At 37.3% G+C, this 25,053-nt stretch overlaps 2 protein-coding genes across 2 annotated transcripts; one reads left to right on the top strand and one right to left on the bottom strand.

Moving 5' to 3' along the window:
• Positions 1-715: 715 nt before the first annotated feature.
• On the bottom strand, positions 716-1,643 carry HRG_01191 (enoyl-(Acyl carrier protein) reductase domain-containing protein; the record flags this gene model as incomplete). The annotated part of the gene is made up of 3 exons (XM_044859662.1): positions 716-891; positions 971-1,200; positions 1,297-1,643. The coding sequence occupies 3 exons, from the start codon at positions 1,641-1,643 to the stop codon at positions 716-718; spliced, it is 753 nt and encodes a 250-aa protein (XP_044726062.1).
• A 1,330-nt stretch (positions 1,644-2,973) lies between these two features.
• HRG_01190 (fungal specific transcription factor domain-containing protein) lies at positions 2,974-4,205 on the top strand (the record flags this gene model as incomplete). Its single annotated transcript, XM_044859661.1, has 2 exons — positions 2,974-3,445; positions 3,592-4,205. The coding sequence occupies 2 exons, from the start codon at positions 2,974-2,976 to the stop codon at positions 4,203-4,205; spliced, it is 1,086 nt and encodes a 361-aa protein (XP_044726061.1).
• Between the last annotated feature and the right edge of the window lie 20,848 nt (positions 4,206-25,053).

Here is a 25,053-nt window from a genome sequence, read left to right as displayed (position 1 = left end):
TTCTCGTCTCATCTAGGAAGGTTCAAACAGTGACTGAAGAAGCGACGACTATCTTGGGCAGTAGACTTGTAAATTGGTCTACGTCGCTTTAAGAAAAGCCATCGCCTTACCCTAAAGCCTCGTGGAAGTCCGAGCCGTCGGCATATGCGGGCCGATCACACCTAGGCATGCTCATCGACTCGTCTACCTCGGTCGGATCAAGCCCTTCAACACGCACGACGACTGGCCTATCACGATCTCAGGCAGTACATCTCCAACGCGGCGTGCTTGGGGACGTTGCTCTCTGGGCGGGATTTGGCAAGCGAGAAGTCGTCGGGCTGCTCGACCCGCCATGTTCGGGAACGAGGTCAAGGCCGAAGTCGAGGCGCAACGGATCGGGTCAGTGTACCGTCTCGGTATGATACCGAGTTGGCACTGCTGAGATCCAGTATTCTTGTTGCCATTTATATGGACCTTGCATTGAGAAGTGACTGTATGGATTGCGCTGACCTCCCTGCAAGAGGGGGTTGACTGATATGGCCTTATATGTGTACTCAATGAGCCCAGAACATCAGGGTTCCTTACAGATAGGTTGAACACGGATATACGGGACTGTACGTGACTTCCTGTGTCTCACATGTGGACCGCCCATTTCTATCACCGTTATCCTCCCACCTGTAGGCGCATCCCGTGGTGATGAGCTCATAAATATTCCTCACCTTGGTCCGCGACAATTCTACCGCGTAGTGTACCCCCCATTGCAGAAAAGCGTCTGTCCAGTTACGAACGCTCCCTCGGTACAGAGAAACTTGATAAGAGGCGCAACATCCTGAATGTCGGTGAGTCTGTTGCCAATAGCCTGGCTCTTATGGAAGGCGACAGCCTCGTCAGACTCTTGAGAGTAGAAGAAGGCTACAGAACCAAGCTCGGTTAGCATATTATCTCGCGTTTTATGCAGGGTTTTGCTGCTGCTTGGCGGGTGGTAACGTACGCGTGTCCATCGGCCCGGGGGCCACGGCGTTGACGCTAACTTTACGGCTCTGCAGCTCCTTGGCCACACCGCGAGTAAAGTGCTCAACGGGAGCCTTAGACCCGGCGTAAGAGGTATAGAAGCCTGTGAAGGCGGCTAGCAGGGCCGTAACAATGGTGATGAGCTTTCCACCGTCCGTGACATTCTTGGCGCCAGCCTTGAGGATAAGGAAGGCAGACTTGGAGTTAACCCTGTAGGAAGATGATTCACTCCGTTAGCATCCCCTTTCACTATACCTTCGGCGAATAAACCGAAAGAGGAATAAGTCAGGAAAAGATAAGACTTACGCAAACATTTCGTCGTATTCTTTCTCGGTGATATCAATAATGGGCTTCTTAAGCACCTTGCCAACCGTGTTTACCACAATGTCCACCTTGCTAAAGTCTTTGATGACGGAGGCAAAGAGCTTGTCGACGGCGGCCTCGGTCGTCAGGTCCCCTTGGTAGAATCGGACCTGGCACTTGGGGAACTTGTCTTTGAGCTCCTTCTCTAGCTTGACTGCGTCTTGCTTGGATTTGTCCGAATTGTAATGCAGTGCTAGATTGGCACCCAAGGGGGCTAGGTTCTTCGCAATCTCGGCCCCGAGGTTCTTGGCCCCGCCGGTGATGAGGGCGACTTTTCCTTGGAGAGACATGGTGAGAATATGGGCTTGTTGGCGATGTTTTGCTTTAGTGCTTTGAAGTGTACGTCGATTGTGTGATTGAGTCTTGTGAAGGGGATGAACAGCTGAGGAGAAGGCTGCGTCTATGGGTGTGTGCGCCTGACCTTTTATACTCCACAGGCCCGCCTGCTCCCCTCTACATTGTTTCTCTCCAGCCGGCATCCTGAAGCCTGACGTCCCAGTTTTTGCTTTTCGTAGGAGAATCACGCATAGTAGTGGGGATGTTCGCCGGCCGTCCCGAGAACAGTCGCGGTACAAGGCTCGAGAGTCGATTTTAAGCTCTCTTCCCGTCAGAATGTAACTGAGCATTTTCCTCTTCCGGAAACGTCGACACGCCGCTGTTGGAGCCGCGCCGATCAGGTCTGGCGTAGTCGAGCTCTCTCCCCCGCGAATTGCCAGCCGCTTTGTTGTTCCTTTTGCTGATGCAAAGAAGGAGACGTGCTCTCGGCTTACATTGTCCCGCTGGCGCTGTGCATCGGAAATAGAGATGTGTGGAGCAAAGGCAAAGGCTCTTAAAGTTTTTAAACACGCAATAACTGCGGCCAGTCGCCCACTCCCGTGCCCTCCGAAGAGGGCTGAACGAACTGAAACCCCACCGGGCCACTAGGGGTAGAAGTCATTCCTTGGGCATCTTTCCAGTTTTGCATTTACATGTAGCTTTCGTCGGGCCACTAGCTCTTGTGTGTAACGAGTAATGGCGCGTACCCGGGTGTGCTTGATGGTAAGTCTGACATCTTCTTCTATGTTCACCGGCGACCGCATGCGTCGGCGTCGATCAGGGTAACGCCCATTCAACAGATGGTGCTAGCAAGCCTCGTGGACCTCTGACGGCACGTGAAGTCTAAAGCTCAGGTCATGGGAGTCTCAAAGCATGGCGATGCTGGTTCGAGTAAATGCCATGGGCGGAATCAGTTTGCCCTCCCCAAGCATCTATGCGGAGCTTTGATTCTCCCCGCTCAAGCTCCAGGTGGTGACGTCCCCAAACTTCAACAGAAACCGCCCTAGTCGGCTACTGTAAAACATGCACCAGATGCACGCACCCGATCAGGACAAGGGCCGTCTAACCGTGTGAGGTCTCGGATATGTCTGGAAACAAGAAATGTGACATCAGGAAGCGAAAAGCACGAATCCCGAGCCGAGCCGGGGTTTGCGCTTGGCCCCGTCAATCAAGCCCGAACACGTCCCGAGCGGCGGGCACACACGCACACCCAAACCATGCATCATTCTCGGCCTTCCTCCTTCTGTGCTTGACCGCCCTGCTAGTTTTGGAGCTGCATCACGCTCCTCTGTCGGGGAAACTACCATGCCCGACGGCACGTTGCCACCCTTTGAGTTTGTCGTCGGCAACCGCCCGGAACAGCTCAAGGGCTACGGCCACAGTCACCTGCGCTCCCACGTCTCCAGGCGGGCTTGGAAGGGCCTCCGCGTGTCCGCCTCGTCGTCCTCCTTGTCTCTACCTCCCCCCTCCCCACCAGACACCCATGGGAAGCACCCGCCCCGCCCCAAGAGACGGCCACGCAAGAATAAGGCCTTGTCCATTGCCTTTGAATATGCCCCCGCTGACGCCACTGCCGCTCCGTTCCATCCGGCCGAGCGTGCTGGCGTAACGGGCGAGCTCGAGCAGAGGTCGATGACGCCGCAGCTGCGTCTCGAGTGTTTTCTCGCTCAGTCCGGGGCGCTGCCCATCGATTATCAGCTTGGAGGCGGGCGGGTCGATCCCTTTCATGCCCACCCGGGGCCATGGAGGCCTTTTATTCCGGCATTGACGGATCATTGTACGTGGACTCAATCCCCCCCTTTCCCTCATTCCACTCAGAACGGCGTCATTGGCGCTTTAATTCGAACCCGCATGGCTTCCAAGAGGCGCCCTGACCTTCGTGTGGCTAACGACACGTCGACCGGCCGTGCACACGACGCGCAGATATTGTCCACATGGCCGTGGACATAGCCGAGCTCGATGAACCAGGCCACGCAGGCCTCCTCCGCACCCGGTGGTTTCCTATGGTTCTCTCGGACCCGTCCACCTTTGCCGTCGTCCTCCTCCTCTCCGCTGCCAACTATGTAACTACCGTCAGCACTGCTAGAGGCGGCGAGCCTCCACCGATGGCCACTATTGCCTCGATTGATGATGACTTCCGCGGCCCTATGCAGCCCTGCCCCAGTCGGCGGCATTTACTTCACCTCAAGCAAGCCGCCATCGGCGCCATCAACATTGCGCTGAGCGATCCAGGCCGACATCTGTCCGATGAGATCATCGGCGCCGTTGCAAAGATGGCGAGCTTTGAGGCTATGCATGGCGATCTGACCTCGTACCACACTCACATGGAGGGCCTGCGCATGATGATTCGTATGCGCGGCGGCCTGTCCTGTCTCGGACTCGGCGGTCTCCTGCGCAGGATGATCGTCTGGATCGATCTGAACGCGTCCTTTCTCCTAGGCACCAACAGATACTTTCCGAGCCAGACCTTTGCCGGTGTCAGCGCGCCAGAACCCCCTGATGAGCCAAATCCTGCCCGATTCATCGCCATCCCGTAGATGGCACTCGATCCCAGCCGGTGGTCGTGGTAACGTGTGCCGTCTACGAGATATATGCGTGAAGGGGAAAAGGCAAAAGAGAGGCGCAATAATATTTCTAAAAGCATACACACGAGCCGTTGGAAAAAGCCATGGAGTACAAGAGTCCCTTGAACTTGGTAAAACTGCAGATTCGGCATTGACCTGTCATTTGACTAAAGCCTGACTGATGAAGAAAAATGTTGCTATTACTTCACTTCCGCCCTGGCTCCCCTTGACCACCTAGTTCGTGCAACCCGCCAAAGTTAAGACCGAGAAAACTTTCACAGTTCAACCAAATCTTCTCATAACCTGGCAGAGCCCAGTTTCTCATCCACGCCGCCTTTAAGACTTACTCGGCAGTGAACGATCGCTAGATCTGAACGCGAGCATCCCATGGATCATCGCAAAGGAAGCGCCCTTCCCCGTTATATCAGAAGTCGCCATTCCTTTGTCATGTTGAGGCTCTTGTATGCTGTCCTCGAAACGCCGATCTCACATCCGGACTGTTTTGCCCTCTACCAGCGAGGCCAACACTGCTTGCGGGATTCTGTCCAGGACTTCAGCTACCTGGACCTTTGTCGCCGTCTCCATTCCATCCAGCATCAGTACGCATCTTTCTCCAACCTTCTCTTCAGCTGTTATCAACAACTGGATGACCGCCTCTTTCCCTAGGCCGGATCTAAGCCCCTGAATTGTACCGTAAGCAGATCCATGAGCAAGGAGCCCTTAACGTTGGACTCACTCGCCTCGAACGCCTCCCAAGCACCAGGCTTGGGCATCTGCCAGGACACAAAATAGTCTGGCTGCAAAAGGTGATAGCGGAAATTCTTCCGCCAACTCGGAATAAAGGGAAACGATGCGCTCCACGACATCTGGAAATAAGTGAGAGTGTGGCGGGTCAGTCGCAACTATCGAGACACTTATAGCTTTGGCGATAGCCTGGTTACGGCTGGCTTGATACAAGGGGTCAATGGCAAAGCGGGCGTGGCCCAGCAAGAGCCCACCGGTGAGCGTCCAGGGAAGTCAATCTTTAATTTAGCTTTTGGTCCTCAGATAAAAGAAGAGAAGTAGATTAATTGAGATTACACTAGTGACCTATCTAGAGGTATCTAGAACTTCGGCGTTAAATAGGAGGGAAAAACTAGAGTGCCTAGAGGAAAACCCTCCCCTCTTTCGTAGCTAGTCCGCCCTTATACCGGGTCGCGGTTATAATACGTAGGAATCTTACGCCGGCTATTTTAGGTATCGTTATAGTTAGTCGGAATCGTATTAGCCCCGCTATAAAGTAACCTTAGAAAGTAACTCCTTTATATACGCGGGGTATATAGTATTAATCGGTAGTACGAGCGTTTTTAGTTAATAGTTAATTATATAATTATCTTTAACCTTATCCTATAACGATATCTTCCTAGGCTTTACCTTATTTTCTACTATAAGGCTTAGTAGGCTATTTTTTTTATTAATACCGGCCTTTAGCCGGGCCGGTAGTTAGGTTATTATACCGGCTTCGCGCCGTCCTTATTAAATTGCTAGTATCGGCCCTAGGTTTTTATTTTTCCGGTCGGGGGGCCCGGACCGGGGTTAGAGGGAGGTCCTAACGAATTCGTCGCTAGGTCTAGGTAGGCGAGGTATAGGCCGGCCTACTTATAGCGGGGCTAGACTACTAGTATATTTATAAGCGCTTTTAGAAGCGCTTATTAGCTAATTAGTAAGTAGGTTAGCTTTATCTAATTACTAGTCCGACTAAAAATTAATCGTGCCCCTAGCTAGATTTAAACTAACTTTAGCGTTATAGCTAGTAGGCCTCCTAGGTATATAACTACTATACTATAAGGGTAAAGAGAAGTAGAAATAAAATAATATAGAATAATAGAATATTTTCCTAGATAGTAGGGGTTAAGTCTTCGCTTATAATATAGGGTATAGCGTGCTTATCCTTACTATATATACCTACCTAACTCTATAAGGAAGTAGCTTTACTTATATTAAATTATAATAGGCTATTATAACTAATATATTATATAGCTAGAGCTTCTATTTAACTACGACCTTTTAAGCTGCCTTCCTTATCGCGATAAAGCTTTATACGTAGCTATAAGAGGGAGAAAGTCTAAGACACGTCTAATTATAGCTAGATTATAGCTAAGATAGTTAAATATTAGTTCTAAAAATAAGTAAACTATTAAAGTATAGTAATAATAAGCTAAAGTAGTTATAAGTATTAAGAAAGATATATCTAAGTTAGAAGGGCTAATAATAAATAACTTCCTAGCTTTATAAGTCCCGTTCTATATACCCCTTTAGTACTAAGTAGTTAAAGCATTTATATTAAAGATAAACTAAGTACTTACTAAAAGCTTTTAAGATAAGTAGATAATAGAAACCCCTAAAATATTATAAATAAAAGAAGTAATATATAGTACCTTAATTTAATAGGAATCTAGCTTCTATAGCCTTAGTAAGGAGGCCCTTAATATTATAGTAGATAAAGCTTTCTTAGTTATAAGGGCGATTTATTCTCTATTAAGGAGCTCGTTATTAGGTTTTTTTTATTACTCGTATATAGCCTCTAGGGCTATAGCGAGGCTAATAGGAGCCTAGGCCCCTATTAGTAGTCCTAGCTAGCTATAGAGCCTAGGGGCTTATAATTAATTAAAGAAAGGGTAGCTATAAAGGTAATAATAAAGGAAAAGTTAATCTAGTTCCTCCTACGCGGTGTTTTTATAATAACTAGTATTATTCTTAAGGGATAAACCTATCGAAGGGTTTATATTAGTAGATATAATAGGGCGTAGTCTAAGTAATAATAAGTATATTATATTAGTAATAAGTTAAAGGTTATAGACTATAGACTATAACTAAGTAATTAAAATTAAAGATAGATTTATAATAAAGATCTATATTAAAAGCTAGAGAGCTATCTATTTAAAGGAGTAAAAGTAAGTAACTATATATACTTATAGAGACTATCCTTAGATTATAGTTCTAGCTATAATCCCCTTTATAAATTACTATAGCTTACTTATAAGCTATACTCCTAAGTAGTAATCTATCTATATAAGGTATACTTAGCTTATATATACTCTAGGTAAGCTAAGCCTAAGTAACTTCTTATCTTAACTATTATTCTAAGCCGCCTTATTATATAAATATAGCTAGCTCTCTTATAGCCCGCTAACTATAATCGTAATATAATATCTCCCCTCCTTTTAGTCTTATCTATAAGACCTACTACTACCTTAGCTACTATATATAAATATACTATTATCGCGTATATATATATTCCCCGTTTATCCTTTCTATCCCTTAAAATATATAACTAATAGTATATTTAGTCGCGTATCGAAGGATCGTTCTTATAAGACCTTTAAGCGTATTTATTTAGCTAAGTCTATTAATCGTCTAAGTTTTAACGTTATACTATATTCTTTCTATTCGTTACGCGGCTTCTACTATAAAATACTAGAGAAATCTTCTAAGTATACTAAATATATATAGCGGGGTCGTTCTTATAATACGTCGGGCGTAGTAATTAGCTCTTATAAGTAACTTTATTATCCTACTTATTATTTATAGCTAATATCTTTCCTAGTATCTTAAATAAATCTAGAGTCCGATCTATTAAATAAAGAAGAAGAAATTACTAAGGAGTAAATATTAAAAGCTTAAGCTAACCTAAATAAAGCCTTAGCTTATTTAGCGCGGCTTTACTATTAAAAACGCTAGCTAAAGATAAAGGGTACTAAGATAGTTTATTAGGGCCTTTATTCCTTAGGTAACCTTAATAAGGCTAAGCGCTAAGAATCTAAAGCGGTGGTCGATATTTAGTCTATAGGTAGATTTAATATAATTAATTAGAATGCTATTAGTTTATTAAGCGATTTTATAATACCTAGGGTAGATTCTATTAGTAGAACTATCGAAGTAAAGAACTATAGTAAGTTAAGTACTTAATTAGTTCCTAGGTATTTTCCCTTAGTCTATATCCCTTTTACTTAATAAGGTATTCTTATTACTAACCTTATTTTCTTATATCTAGTATTTATTTAGCTTTATATTCTTAATTATTATTAACTTTAATTTTTTCTTATAGTTTAGCGTTTTATAGCGCTAGTTCTAATAATAAGATATAAAATATTAGGTATATCTATATTATTATTAGTAGCGAAAGTTTATAGTTAACTTTTAAAATAGTTTTCTTAACCTTAAACGGTCTAAGTTTCTTAAAATCTAATTTATTACTTAGTTATTTTATTTTAATATTTCGTCGTATAAGGTAGACTATATCTCTCTCTTAAAAGATTAGTCCTTATAATCTTTTCTAATTATAGTAAGTAGATATTCGTTCTTTAATAAATTAAAGTTCTTATTATATTTCTTTATATAAGTTTTATAGCTAATCTATTTATAGTATCGCTCGTTCCGCTTATAGTCCTTATTAAGTAACCTTAAATACTTCTATGTTATATCTATAATTAGTATATACTAGTAAGAGCTTAGTAATTTTTATAACTAAGCTATTATAAGCTAGTTATACTATTAGTAGCTATTTAACTTAATCGTTTTATTTATAGCTAATATAGTATTATAAATATTATTTAAGCGTTTAGTTAAGTCGTTCTATTTATCTATTTATTTATAGGTAATAAGCTATACTAAGCTTATATTTCGTCCTTAATTATACTATAAGAGCTTACTAAAATTTAGCTATAAATATACTTCCTTTATTAAAGATAATCTTATTTAATAGTTTATAATTACTAATAATTATTCGTAGGATTATATATACTAGCTCTTTTATATTACTTACTTCTTTATATAGTAAAAAGTATTTATACTTTATTAATCTATTAGTAATAATAAATATACTATTATACTTAACGTTAGTTATAAGTTCTTTTAATAGTAGTAGCTTTATAATATAGTTAAAAGCTATTATATCCTATAGTTTCTCTAGTACTAGTAGCGGTTATAATTCTCTATATAGTTTATATCGTTTAGCTTTACTTTATATATAAAGTTTATATTCTTTAATAACTTATTATACTACTTCTTTAAGCTATAAAAAGTTATATTATCGTTTAATCTATCTTATTATTCTTTAGAATCCCTAGTATCTATATATTAGATATTTATATATATCTTATATAACTTTATCTTATAATTCTAGTAGTATCTAGATTTTATTTTTATATATTAGAACTTCTAAATATCCTATATTATATCTATTTAGTACTTTATATTCTTTTATCTATTTTAAGATCTTTTAGTAAGTTATGTCGTTAGGTTATATTTTAAATTTTATATTTAGCTATCGTCACTAGTATTTCTTATTTTCGTTAATTTCTAAGAGCTATCCTTTTACTATAGGTACTCTTATATTATAGTTACTTTATCGACTAAAGGTATTAGCTTAACCGTTTTTTATTCCTTTTCTATAGATTATTTTATAGTTAAATTCTAATAAGTATTTAGCCTATTAGATCTATTATCTATTTAACTATTATATTATTATAAAGTATAAGATATCTTTATAGTCTATATAAATATTAACGTTATATTTACTTTTAAGAAGGTAGTATCGAAATTCCTTAAAAGCTTAAATAATTATAAGGAATTCTTAATAGTAGATAAGGTAATTAAGTTTTATATTATATAGCTTCTTTAAGTAGAATATAATTAGTTATAGTCTTCCTTTATTATCTTTTTATCCGATTTATACTCTTAGAGTAAAGTCTAATATATTAGTTTTAAGTTTAATTTATTATTTTAGATTAAAGGTAGTTAAGACTAGTTTTAATATAATCGTAGTTTTAATATATTCGAAAGCTCTATTAGCTTTATCGTCCTATATAAATTCTTTTTCTTTCTTTATTAAGTTATATAGTATAGTAGTACTATAATCTTTTTAAAACCTTTAATAAATTATTAGTAGTAATTTATAAATCCTAGGAAACTTTATATATCCTTAACTTTCTTTAGCGTTAGCTATTCTTTAACTAAGTTAATCTTATCTTATTATATTTATATCTCTCTTAGTAAGATCGTATATCTAAGGAAGTCTACTTCCTATATATAGAACTTACTTTTCTTTAGTTTAACTAATAACTTTATATTTTAAAGTATATAAAGTACCTTATAGATATATTCCTTATATTCTTTTAAGGTATCTAAGAAGATTAAGATATTATCTAGGTATACTACTATAAAGATATCTAAATATTTATATAGGATATTATTAATTATCTATTAAAGGGTAGCTAGTATATTTATAAGTCTAAATAGTATTACTAGATATTTAAATAGTTTAAATTTCGTTTTAAAGGCTATTATCTATTTATATCCCTTTTTTATATATATTAAGTTATAGGCGCCTTTAAGGTCGAGGGCTATAAACTATTTTTTACTATATAGTCGATCTTATAGTTCCGATATAAGCGGTAATAGTATTCGGTCTTTTATTATAATATCGTTTAAGCGTCTATAGTTAATAACTAGTTATAGCTTACTATTTTTCTTTAAAATAAATATAACTAGGTAGCTTACTTTAGATATTAACGTTTATATATATCCCTTTTATAGATTCTCGTTAAGGTAATTATATAGCGTTTATAGTTACTTTTCGTTTAAGTTATAGATCTTATAGAACGTTAGCGTTATTTTATTCTTAAGATAAATTTTAAAGTCCTATTAGCTATATTTAGGTAACCTTATCTTAAGTTTTTCTTTAAAGAGTTTATTATATTTCCGGTATTCTTATAAGATATTCTTTATTCTATCTTATAGGTTTTATTCTTTCTTTTAAGAGCTAGTTTCCCTTAACTTAAGCTCTTTATTAATTTATTTAAGGTCTTTCCTTAAAATAGTAATAACTTTTTAGATCTTTATATTATATTCTTTATTTTATTTATATCGGATAATAAGTTATATAGCTATATTAGTTAGTATATAGGTCTTATTAGTCGATTTTATTATACTTACTAGTTCGGCTACTATTTTCGTTTATATCGCTATAGCCTATAATAATTTACTTAAATAGTTATCCCTTTTATCTTATTTAGTAGCTAAATTATCGTAAAATTTTAATTTATTTTAAATCTACTAGTCTTAGAAACTTATATCTTTATCCTAATATAGCTAGCTAGTTTTCTAGTTAATTAGTAGGTTGCTCTCCTATAGCTATAGAAGCCTTAATATAAGGTTATATTCTTTAATATTTATAATATTAAAGTTAACTTATTTATTATAGCCCTAGATATTAATATTAAGGTAATTAATCTCTATATTAATAATTTTATTATTATAGTTAAAGGCCTTTCCTTTAATATTTATAAGTTTATATAGATCTTTCTTATATCTTTATATAAGTCGGTAATAATTAACGACTTTAAGTAAAACGTAATTACTTATTATACTATAGTCTAAAAGTATACGTATATAATATTCCGCGATTTAAATATCTAATACTATTTAGTTACTATAGCTTACTATTACTATATATAGGGTCCTTAGATCTTATTATATCGTGCTACTCTATAGCCCTTTTATAGATAGTATACCTTATTTTTTACTTAGTCCTTATTTATTTTATTTAGGTATTCTTCTTTAATTTATTATTAATATCGTTTCTTTATATTTTTATTATATAGTATTATATTAGGTCTTAAGAGACTAATTTCTTATAGCTAATTAAATTTTATTTTTCTTAACTTTATATTATTTATATTATACTACTTTATAGTTAATTATATACTATACTTTATAATTCTATTTATTTTTATACTAAAGGTTAAGTTTTTCTTTAGCGTCTTTTTATTTTTTATATAGCGTTTTTATATAGATTTTTCCTTAGTCGAATATAGCTTATAGCCTTTATATATATTACTAATAATCTTTTTATATACTATTATATTATTTATACTATACTTATACTTTTTTATATTTATAAACTCTATAGTTAAAGTATATATATTTATTATAATCTTCTTTATTATATTTAACTTATTATATAAGTCTTTAAAAGATTAAGGGTTTAAATACCTTAAAGTAAGTAGCGTTATACTATTCCTTTATTTTAGCGTATTTATAGATTTTATATATCTCTAAAAGATATCTTATTAATAAACTATAATTATCGCGGTATTTAAGTAGTATACTATAATTAGGTTTTAATAATATAACTTAGTCGTTTAGGTAGCGTTAATCGATTTTCTAGTAGTTTAGTTCTATACTTAGGTAGGGTTTTAAAAGTACTTATCCTTTAAACCTAACTAAGAAAGCGTTATATTATACCTTTATCTAGAAGTATATTATATAATTTAGGTAGACGTATAATATCTATAAAATATACTTATAGTACTTATAAGTAAGTAGTATTTATAGATCGTTTTTAAATTCTCCTTATTTTTACTATTCTTATTATAGAGCTATAAAGGTATTAATTATAGCGATAGCTATAGCGTAGTCTCCTTTATATAGTACCGGTTAATATTAAATTAATATAGCTTATTAGTTTTCTATAAGAATTTAAGGTATTTATTAGGTTTTAATTTTAAGTATTTCTTTAAATTCTTCGAAGTATAGAGTATATTCTTTAATTATAGTATTTTCCCTTAATAGCGAGAGTAATAATATAAGTTCGTTCTCGTCTTCTATTTCTCTAAGTCTTTCTTATTCTTTAAAGCTTATATCGTTAATACTTTATTATTCCTCTTTAAGTTATTATCTAAGTTTTATAAGTATAAAGGCTATATTTATATCTTTTTTATTATATTATTTATAGACTACCTATTATTATTATCGATTTTTATTTTATATATCTTCCTAGAATCGTTTACCGTTCTTCTTAATCTAGTCTTAAGAGACTCCTTTAAGATAGAGGTATTTTAGTTCTACGAATTTAACTTATTTCTATATTTTAGGATTCCTTTATTATATTATTATAAGGATTTTCCTTAGTAGCTTTAGGAATTATCTAGTATTATTATTATCGCTTAAGTATACTATATATTTATCGTTATAGTATATAGTCTTGTCGCGAAGCGTGGCCTGATTTCGCAGTTCTCGGAGATATCCCTTAGCAAGAGGGACCAAGGAAGCTGAAAAACACCCGGTGTGGAAGAAGGAAGAAGGAGCTGAAAAGAGGTGCAGAAAGGAGGGTGGGGGCATAAGGGGAAGCAGAAGTGGCGATGGCTTCCTATAGAGGTGGCGAGAGATAAGACGGATATGCCGGCAACGGCTGGAAAAGAGGGGAAAAACCGGCAAAAAGCTCGGTAGTCGAAAAGACATTAGTGGCTTCTTTAAGCAGGATCTTCTTTGTTAATTGAGATGCTAGAAGGGTATAAAGAGGGGCGTTGGATAGAGGAAAGAAGGACAATTAAGGCAATACAATAATCACTCCCCTGCCGCAATTGCTGCTCCCGCAAGAATCAAATCTCTCTGCCCTGCCTGTCCGACCTCTTACTTCTAATTTCACCTTCGTGCATTTTCATGCACTTCTCGCATCTCTCTTCGCGAGAGTTATAAGCCCGGGAGGAATAGAATTCCTGTACCTTCCGGCTGCTGCAAAAGGCACCTTCTTGCATCCTTTTACCCCTCTTACTAGAAAAGCCGATTTTTAACCGACTTTTCTGCCCCCCTCTTCCGCAACGATGTCGAAAAACGACTCTGCTACCCCTACGGTCCGTAGGACGATTCTTGCAGAGCCCTAAGATTGGGATAAGTGGGTAAAGGAGCTACGGGCTCGTGTGGACAGAACCATCCATAATTTAGTCTTCTCTAATAAGCAGGACCCTCTCGAGCCCCCTCTTCGTCCTAGGGCAACGGACTTTGCAGAGGGAGCTACCCTCTTCTCTAAGCTAACCTCTGCATAACAGAGAGCTTTTTCTGCTGCCTTAGGCGACTACGAGAGTCACCGAAAGGAATACCTTTACGAGACGAAGTTACTAACGGCTGCTCGTACGGCGATAACGGAATCCGTTAGTACCGCAAAGCTAATCTCTCTTCGAGAGGAAGAGACTCCTAGGCAGTGGCTTTTAAAGCTCGAGACCTTAACAGCTCCCTTAAGAGGCTATATAACTGACCGTATTAGGAAGACCTATACGGCCTACCTAGGAGCCTTTTCTGCTAGGAACCTGCTAGCTTCTTCGTGGCTAGCTAAGTAGGAAGAAATCCTAGAGGAAGCTAATCAATACTTCCTTATAGAAGCTCTTTCCGGCCAGTGGCTACGGGATATATCTCTGCTAATAAAGCCTATTAGTGACGGTTACTCGACTATCTTTCGAGAAGCTAGCCGGGAACTAGACGAAGAGGCTGCTAGAGTGCAACAATAAGCAGTCTTATTCCTTCGTGGCTAGCACTCGACCTAGACGGCTCGACCTGCTGCCCCTGCAGCTGCTGTAGCCCCTGCTGCTGCGGCTCCCGCTGCTGCTGCTGCGGCTGTTGCCCCTCCGGCTCCACTACCCTCGAGAGCCTTAACACCGTCTTCAACGGCTGCCCCGGTCCCGGCCCCGGCTTCGCATCTTGCTCCGGGTCCGGCCCCGGTCCCGTCAGTCAGACCGGCCCGACTAGTCCCCTAATAGACCTTTCAGTCCGTTAGTCGAAAAATTAGGGAACTAGTCGAAATCGAACCTCGTTAACATCAGCAATAAGGGGTAAAAAGGGGGGGTTTTTAAGCAGACCTTCCGGAAAGGGACGAGGATTCCTCGAAGAGATAACGTACGAGGAGGAATCGACCTACCTACTAAGCATGCAAAAAGCCCTATCGGCTAGAAGACTGCTGGTAGGTCTTCGAGGAAAACCGACCTAAAGGAGTTAACCCTTTAAAGAGGCTATAAGAAACAGTACAATAGTCTCTTAAGGAGGACCTCTCGTTGCAGAAGAAGATAGACGAGATTCGGGTTGCTAAGAAATAGCAACTAACAACGCCGCTACCGCAAATTCGAGGAAAAATCGTTGGTATAACAAATCCGGCCTTCGTCTTCCCTACGGATTAACAAGGCCAAGACCAACCGTTAGGACCCTCCGATTATCCCCTACGAAAATCAGCTATCCTTGACTCTAGTGCTTCCCTCGATATATGCAATACACTCTTACGATTCCGGTCCTTTAAGAAGGCACGAAGGGAATATCTTATTACCGGGGAATTAACCGTACGGATAGAGGGATACGGAAGGGTAAATTTCACGATGAAATTACCTAACGGATCTATACGAATTCTTCGAAGAAAAAGGGTAGCTTTTTGCCCTCGATTTTTAACGAGCTTGATTTCCTTCCGCCTTCTTCGAAAGGAAGGAATCTTCTAGGATACGACGTCTGAGCCTACGAGGCTAGTCTAGAAGAATCAGACTATTGGGCTTATCGAGGAAAAATTCGGTCAATTTGTTCTCGAATTCCGACCTATCCGTAGGAAGGAATCTCTCGAGAAGTTAGCTTTCCCTGCTCGAAGGAGGGTAGGTTCAAAGGACCCTCTTCTAGCAGCCTAAGGAGACGGCATTCTTTGGCACGCACGACTTGGTCACCCGGGCCCCCTAGCTTTACATAAGCTAGGTCAACAATAAGGCGTACGAATAAGGGGCCTAAAGACCGTCGAATGCGAATATTGCGGCCAAGGGAAAACCAGGAGACGAATTTCTAGACGAACGCCTATACGGCCGGACCAGCCATGTGAGGAAATTTGGGTCGACTGGACCGACGTCTCTAGGGATCAGGAAAGCTTCGTTAGGGTGATGTTTTTCATAGACGCCTTTTTAGGGATAGTTTTCCCCTATTTCTTACGGACCTACCTAAGCAAGCATAACTGGTCTGCCCTCCGGGACTTCGTTAACTAGATGAAATCCCACTTCGGCTACGAGGTAAAGAAGATACGGTCTAACGGAGAGCTATTTACGAAGGATATCTCAAATTAGCTTCGAAAAAGGGGCATTTTACCCCTCCCGTTAGCACCGAATACCCAGGCCTAGAACGGAGGGGCAGAAAGATCAGGGGGTGCTGTGATAGAAAGGGCCCGTACAATGAGACTTGCTGTAAGGCTTCTATACGACCTTTGGAGGGAAGTCGTTGAGACCGCCTGTTACCTTCGGAACCGGACCCTAAGGGACCCTAGGGGACCAAGAGACTATAGGGACCCAGAGACCCTTTTCAAGACCCAAGGAACAGACTGGAAATCCCCACTCGAGCTCTTTACGAAGAAGAGGGCCTCGCTAGCCCACCTTCGTGCCTACGGCTGCAAGGCATACGCAATGACTGCCGATGCATAGCTAAAAAGGAAGAAGAAAAGAAAGCTTGATCCTAGAGCCTTTGTTGGTTACCTCGTCGGGTATAATTCTACGAATATCTTCCGAATCTAGATTCCTCTTCTACGGAAGGTTATTTCGACTAGGGATGTGATTTTCGACGAATTTAGCTTCTTCGACGGAAAGAGGGATCAACAGCCCCTCTTACACTCACAACGTCAGCTAATTTAGAAGATCTAAATCCCCCCTTCCTAATAGTCTTAAGAAGAGGTCCTAGACGAGGAAACGGAAGAAGAAACCGACGTCGAAGCAGTTAAGGATAACGCCGACTTCGAAGAAGAAGAAGAAGAGAAAGCTGCTAGATTAGATAATCTAGACGAAGAAGGAGACTATAGGAAAGCGGTAGAGCTGGAATACGCCTACCTCCCTACGCCTCCTCTTACGGAACAAGAAGAAGATCTAGAAGCAGCTTTTTTAGTCAGTCTTCCCGTCTCGACCCCTAAGGGGGTGGGAAAGGCACCTCTCTCGAAGGATTACCAGGCTGCCTTTTTATCCCTGCTTCGAGAAGCAAAGGAAGGTATAGGGCCCGATACGAAAGAAGACCAGTTTCTCCCCTATTTCGATCGTTTTTCCGACTTCTACCTAACGCTAATAGAAGACGGTTCCCACGGAGCGTTCACAGCAGGCCGGCTCTTTAAGCCACAGCTATTAGCAAGGAAGGTATATAAAAGAGACCTCCCGGACCCACCAGCAAACCAAAAGTAGCTAGAAAAACACCCCTTTAGAGACCAGTTTTTCTAGGCCTAGAAAGACCACCTAGCCTTACACGAAGAGATGGGGTCTTTCAAAGAGGTCCTTAAGGAAAAGGCAAGAGGAAAACAGGTCCTTGGCTGTAAGTGGGTCTTTATCTATAAGACTGATAAACACGGCTTCCTTTAAAAGTGCAAAGCCCGGCTAGTTGTCTATGGGAATTAATAGGAAAAAGGGGATCTACCTACTAGGGCAACCACCCTAGCAGGGATGTCTTTTCGGACCCTTATAGCCATAGCAGCAGAATTCGACCTCGAACTCGATTAGATGGATGCAGTTAACGCCTTTGTTAACTGCCTACTCGAGGAAGAAGAAGAAGTTGTCTATATGCGCCTTCCACTAGGCTTCTAATAGCTAGGAAAGGTTCTACGGCTTAGGAAAGCTCTATACGGACTACGAAGATCACCCCTTCTTTAGCAACAGCATTTAATAGGTTCCCTCGAAGCCCTAGGCTTCACGAAAGTCCCTTAGGAACCGTGTATAATGTAGAAGGGCAAAATCACGGTCTTCTTCTACGTCGACGACATTATCTAAGCGTACCCGAAAGAGGAAGAAGTTGCTACTAGGGAGGCTATACGAGGCCTACAACAAAGGTATAAGATAACCAGGCTAGGGGAGCTAAAGTGGTTCCTAGGGATACGAATCCTTCGGAATAGGTCCCAACGGACTATCTAGCTTACCTAGGACGCCTATATCGATAAGGTCGCTTATAAATTCCTCCCTAATTCCCTCGATAAGAAGCTTCCCTCTACGCCTATATTAGACGAAGAGCTTTTACCTGATCCGTCCTTTTAAGCCAGGGAGCAAGAGAAACACCAATATCAATAGAAGGTGGGCTCCCTGCTTTTTTCAGCTATTTCTACTAGACCGGATATCTCTTTTACGGTCTCCCGGCTAGCTAGGCATAACTAGAATCCTAGCCCTAGGCATTAAGAAGCAGCAGATAGAGCAATCCTTTATCTCTATTTAACGAGATTATATGGTCTGCGCCTAGGAGGGCAGGAAAGGAAGAAATTAGCTGCCGAAATCTTCCTCTGTTCGAGCGATTCGTCCTTTGCGGACAATTCCTTAGACAGAAAGAGCTCATAGGGGTATATTATGTCCCTTTTTGGAGGAACTATTGCTTAGAGAGCTTCGAAGCAGGCTACCGTTACGACTTCTAGTACGGAGGCAGAGCTACTAGCTCTTTTAGAAGCGTTAAAAGAAGCGATTTTCCTTAGCCGGCTATTAATATCTCTACGACTGTAAATTCCGACCCTATTAGCTATAGAATGCGATAATACGCAGACTATACGAATTCTTACGGAAAATAGTAAGCTATCGACCCGGCTACGGCATATCGATATCTACTAGCATTGGTTACGCTAAGAGGTCTAAAGGGGACTTATTTCCGTCCGTTGGGTTCTAACGGCATTAATAAAAGCCGACGGTCTTACGAAGCCCCTGCCGAAGCAGAAGCTAGCTGTCTTTTTATAGCAAATAGGGCTAGAAGACGTTCGAGAGAAGCTATCCTTAGAAGCCCGCCTTAAGAGTCTACGAGAGGAGCTAATAGCACGTACGAGAAGGTGACGTCTGCAGCCGAAGAAAAGGAAGAGGTTTTTTCCCTTTAGAGGGCCCCCTATTTTAATTGGGTTTTTCCCTTCTAAGAAGGCCCCCCTTTCTTATAGGACTTTCCCCTTTAGGCCCCTTTTCCTTAAGTAGGTCTAAAAGAGCCTAGGGACGAAAGGGCCCCTACTTTCCTCGAGTAAAGGGAGAAGTGCAGAGCTAAGAACCTCCTCTATACGCTCACCAGCCGAAGCCGTATTAGCTATGCCCTTACTATAAGGGCAGGCCATAGCTAAGGGTGTGTCGAAGCGTGGCCTGATTTCGCAGTTCTCGGAGATATCCCTTAGCACGAGAGGACCAAGGAAGCTAAAAAACACCCGGTATAGAAGAAGGAAGAAGGAGCTAAAAAGAGGTGCAGAAAGGAGGGTGGGGGCATGAGGGGAAGCAGAAGTGGCGATGGCTTCCTATGGAGGTGGCGAGAGATAAGACGGATGTGCCGGCAACGGCTGGAAAAGAGGGGAAAACCCGGCAAAAAGCTCGGTAGTCGAAAAGACATTAGTGGCTTCTTTAAGCAGGATCTTCTTTGTTAATTGAGATGCTAGAAGGGTATAAAGAGGGGCGTTAGATAGAGGAAAGAAGGACAATTAAGGCAATATAACAATCACTCCCCTGCCGTAATTGCTGCTCCCGCAAGAATCAAATCTCTCTACCCTGCCTGTCCGACCTCTTACTTCTAATTTCACCTTCGTGCATTTTCATGCACTTCTCGCATCTCTCTTCGCGAGAAGTCTAACTAAGGAGTTTATACTTTAGTTCCTATTTATTAGTAGCGTTTAAGTATTTCTTACCCTTTAAAGCTAGTGCCTAATAGGTTTTCTTCTCCTTATAAGGTTATCTATATTCTTTAAAGTAATATCTAAGTTTCTTATAGTTAAAATACTTTCCTTTACTTTTCTATATTATACTTAAATCTATTAGTCTAGGATTTATTATATATACTTAAGCTATTTATATTTCGCGCTTTTTCTTATAGTTAGCGCGTTAGCTAAAGTTATTTTTATAGAAAGGGTTTTAGTTTCCTCTTCCTTATTTCTTTTCTTAGTATCGCGTATACTATCTATTATTAATTTATACTACTATAGTAATATAGTCTAAGAGGTTATTAGGTCGATTTTCCTTATAAAGCTCGTCCTTAACTTCTTCTTTAGGCCTATTATAGAATCGTAATATAGGAGGTTTATTATCTTAATTAAGCTTTAAGGTAACTTAACGGAACTTTATAATATAATCTAATACTAAGATCCTTTATTAGAGTTCTTAAAGTTTCTATTTAGCTTCTTATTTTTTATTAGTTATTCTAAATACCTTTATAATAGCTTCTTTAAATCCTTAGAAACTAGTAAAGACTTTATCTATCTTATTATCTCGTCGCGCTAGTTAGTTATCGAGAAAATCCTTTATAATAGGTTTAAACTAAGTAAGTACTATCCTAAATAAATAATTTCCTACGTAGAGTACCTTTTCGACTAAGTCCGAGAGTTTAATAGGGTAAAACTAATAGTAGGCCTTAAGTTAGGTAAGAAAATCTTAAAGCATACTATAAGTACCGTTAAATAGTCCTAGCTATTTTAGTTTAACTACTTTTCTAAGGTCCCTAACTTATCTATTACCTCCTTTATTCCTAAGTAACTATACCTTATATCGAAGGGTAATAATCTCGCGTATTATATCCTAAGGCAATATAGTAGCTCTAGAGTTAGTTAATCTAGCTTATTATATAGGTATATTAATAGTTATAATATTAGTTAGAGTAACGCGGTATTATACTAAATAAGAGCTTTTAATATATAACGACTAGTATTATTCTTAAGGGATAAACCTATCGAGGGGTTTATATTAGTAGATATAATAGGGCGTAGTCTAAGTAATAATAAGTATATTACGTTAGTAATAAGTTAGAGGTTATAGACTATAGACTATAACTAAGTAATTAAAATTAAAGATAGAATCGTAATAAAGATCTATATTAAAAGCTAGAGAGCTATCTATTTAAAGGAGTAAAAGTAAGTAGCTATATATACCTATAAAGACTATCCTTAGATTATAGTCCTATCTATAATCCCCTTCGTAGCTTACTATAGCTTACTTATAAGCTATGCTCCTAAGTAGTAATCTATTTATATAAGGCTTACTTAGCTTATATACGCTCTAAGTAAGCTAAGCTTAAGTAACTTCTCGTCCTAACTATTATTCCGAGCCGCTTTATTACGTAAACGTGGCCGGCTCTCTTATAGCCCGCTAACTATAGTTATAATAAGAAGTTAAGTAAAAATCGGCCTTTTTAGTAAGAGGGGTAAAAGGAAGCTATAAGGGATATAAGAAAGGTGCCTTTTATAGTAGCTAGAAGGTATAGGAATACTATTCCTCTTAGGCTTATAACTCTTACGTAAAGAGATATAAGAAGTATATAAAAATATATAAAGGTAAAAGTAAAAGTAAGAGGATAGATAGGTAGGGCTAAGCTATTTAATTATTATAAGGGCAGTAATTAAGGTAAGGGAATAATTATTATATTTCCTTAATTATCCTTCTTTCCTTTATCTAACGCCCCTTTTTATACCTATTTAGTATCTTAATTAATAAAGAAGATCCTACTTAAAGAAGCTACTAATATCCTTTTAACTACTAGGCTTTTTACTAGTTTTTCCCCTCCTTTTTAGCCGTTACTAGTATATCTATCTTATCTCTTACTACTTATACTTCCCCTTATACTCCTACCCTCCTTTCTATACCTTTTTTTAGCTCCTTCTTCCTTTTTTTATACTAGCTATTTTTAGCTTCCTTAGTCCCTCTTACTAAGGGATATCTCTAAGAACTACAAAATTAAGCTATACTTTACGATAAATACTAGTACTACTAAGTATATAGTATTCAAAAAGAAATTTCTTATTTATTTTTAAACTATCTCTACTAAGGTTAATTAAGGAAAGGTATCTTTTATAGTTATTAAAGGCTATAAAGATCTTTTTTTTTAGATTTCTAAATAATAAAAGGCTATTAATCTTAAGAAACTACCTTTTTATACTTAAATAAAAGGTAAATATTATAAGCTAATCGTATTTTAAAAATACTTATGCCTTTAATAATAGCAAGGAAATTTTCCTATTAAATAACTAAGCTAATATTATATTTAAAGGAAAATAGTAAGATAACCTTTATATCTTCTCTTTATAAATACCTTTCTTAAAGAAGAAGACATTCCTATATAATATTAATATTAAAAGGAATAATATAAAGGATCTTAACCTTTATTTATAGTATTTAAGGCTAGGATATATAAGGCTTAAAGCTTTATTTAAAACTATTATAAGATATAATAAAGATATAACTATCTATAAAAAGGATATTATAAAATTAAAAGAATATAAGGTTTATATTAAAGTAAAGGTAACTAATAAGAGGAATAAACCCCTATTTAATAAGGTATATAATTACCTTAATATAGTTACTATTAATATTTAAGGCCCTATAAAGACTCTTACTTATAATAAATATACGTCCTTTATATCCTTTTAAGATATAAGAATATATTATTTAGAAATACCTTTAATAAAGTCTAAGGTAAAAGCCTAAGATAAATTCTTAGAATATAAAGCCTTAGTTAAAAATAACTAAGATAATATTATTATAAAAGAAGTCTTTTTAGATAATAGAAAATAATTCCTATATAAAATAAAACTCTACTACTTAATAAGGGGAATTAAATATTATACTAGCTTTCCTAGGACTCTTAAATTAAATAAAGTAATATAGAGGATTAATATTACTTTATTAAATAAAGTCTAAGCTATTTTATATATAGTAAACCACCTAAATATTTATAGGGAGAAGCTATTTTAATAGTAGCTTATTTATATAAAAGGATACCTTATTTATAAATAAGCTTTTAAACTCTTATAAAGAAGAAGGAAATTAAATCTCTAGCCTTAAATAACTTAGAGAAAATTAAAACTATTAAAAGTACTATTTATTATAAAAATAAAGACCCCTTAGATAAGTTAGAAATAAAATCTTATAAGGGTATTATTATAGACTATATTAAAAGGACTTATAAAATATATAACTTTTTAAAAAGAAAGGTAATAATTTCTAAAGATATTAGTATCTTAGAAAATAAATTTATAGAAAGTTTAAAAGAAGAAGACCTTAAGGTCTTTAACTTTAATACGTTACCTTCTATAAATAAGGTCCTAAATAACTATTTATAAAGGGAACCTATATATTAAGATATCTTAAAGTATAGCTTAATTTTATAGTTCTTAGAGATATCTTATAATAAAAGGGACTAAGGAAGCTAAAAAACTAGTTTTAAGGAAGGAGCTAAAAGGAAGTATAAAAAAGAAGGGAGGGGTAAAAAGGGAAGTAAAAGTAGTAATAGGTTCTTATAAAAGTAGTAAGAGATAAGATAGAAATACTAGTAACGGCTAAAAAGAAAGATAAAAAATATTAAAAAGCTTAGTAGTTAAAAGGATATTAATAGCTTCTTTAAGTAAGATCTTTTTTATTAATTAAGATACTAAATAAGTATAAAGAAAGGCGTTAAATAAAGGAAAGATAAAGAATTAAGGTAATATAATAATTACGCCCTTACTATAATTACTACCCTTATAAGATTTAAATATCTTTAACTTACTTATTTAACCCCTTACTTTTACTTTTACTTTTATATATTTTATATATACTTCTTATATCTTTCTTTATAAAGGTTATAAGCCTAGGAAGAATAGAATTCCTATATATTATAGCTATTATAAAAAGTACCTTTCTTATATCCCTTATAGCCTCTTTTTACCCTTTTTATTAAAAAAGCTAATTTTAACTAACCTTTCTACCCCCTTTTATATAATAATATTAAAAAATAACTTTACCGCCCTTATAGTATATAAGACGATTCTTATAAAGCCCTAAGATTAAGATAAGTAGGTAAAGGAGCTATAGGCTTATATAAATAAAACTATTTATAATTTAGTTTTCTTTAATAAGTTAGACCCTTTTAAGCCCCCTCTTTATCTTAAGGTAATAGAATTTATAGAGGGAGCTTTCCTTTTCTTTAAGCTAACCTTAATATAGTATAAAGCTTTTTCTACTACCTTAGGTAACTATAAGAGTTACTATAAGGAATACCTTTATAAGATAAAGTTACTAACTACTATATATATAGCGATAATAAAATCTATTTATACTATAAAGCTAATCTCTCTTTAAAAGGAAGAGACCTTTAAGTAAGAGCTTTTAAAGCTACTATAGCTACTATTACTACGGCCCTCGCTACTACTATAGCTACTACCTATCTAGCTCCTCCTCTATTAAGAGCCTTAACCTTATTTTTAATAGCTGCTTTAGTCCTAGCCCCGGCTCCGCTTTTTACTCTAGGCCTAGCCCCGGTCCTATTAGTCCGTCCGGCTTAACTAGTCCCTTAATAGACCTTTTAGTCCGTTAGTTAAAGAATTAAGGAAGTAGTTAAAATCGAACCTCTTTATTAAAATTAGTAATAAGGTATAAAAAAGGCGGGTTTTTAAGTAGACCTTTTAAAAAGGTATAAGGACTCTTTAAAGAGATAATAAATAAGGAGGAATCGACTAACCTACTAAGTATATAAAAGGCCCTATTAGCTAAAAGACTACTAATAGGTCTTAAAGGATAGTCGACCTTTTAAAATTATACTTCTTAAGGAACTAAAAAACATTATTAAAAAGTCTTTTAAGGAGGACCCTTTATTATAAAAAAAGATAGATAAGATTTAGGTTACTAAGAAATACTAACTAATAACGCTACTACCTTTATTTAAGCTATAAATATAAGGGAAAATCGTTAGTATAGTAAATCTAGTATTTATCTTCCTTATAGATTAATAAAGCTAAGACTAACTATTAAAGCCCTTTAATTATCCCTTATAAAAACTAGCTATTATTAACGCTAGTACTTCCCTTAATATCTATAATATACTTTTATAATTCTAATCTTTTAAGAAAGGATAAAGGGAATACCTTATTACTAGGGAATTAATTATATAGATAGAAGGGTATAAAAGGGTAAATATTATAATAAAATTACTTAATAGGTTTATATAAATTCTTTATTAAAAATAGGTAGCTTTTAGCCCTTAGTTTTTAATAAGCTTAATTTATTTCTACTTTCTTTAAAAGGAAGGAATCTTCTAGTATATAACCTCTTAGCCT

Source organism: Hirsutella rhossiliensis (assembly GCF_020360975.1).
Source record: "Hirsutella rhossiliensis strain HR02 chromosome Unknown scaffold00001, whole genome shotgun sequence".
NCBI lineage: Eukaryota > Fungi > Ascomycota > Sordariomycetes > Hypocreales > Ophiocordycipitaceae > Hirsutella > Hirsutella rhossiliensis.
The sequence above is the reverse complement of the archived record's forward strand: the minus strand, read 5'-3'. Positions and strand labels throughout refer to the sequence as shown.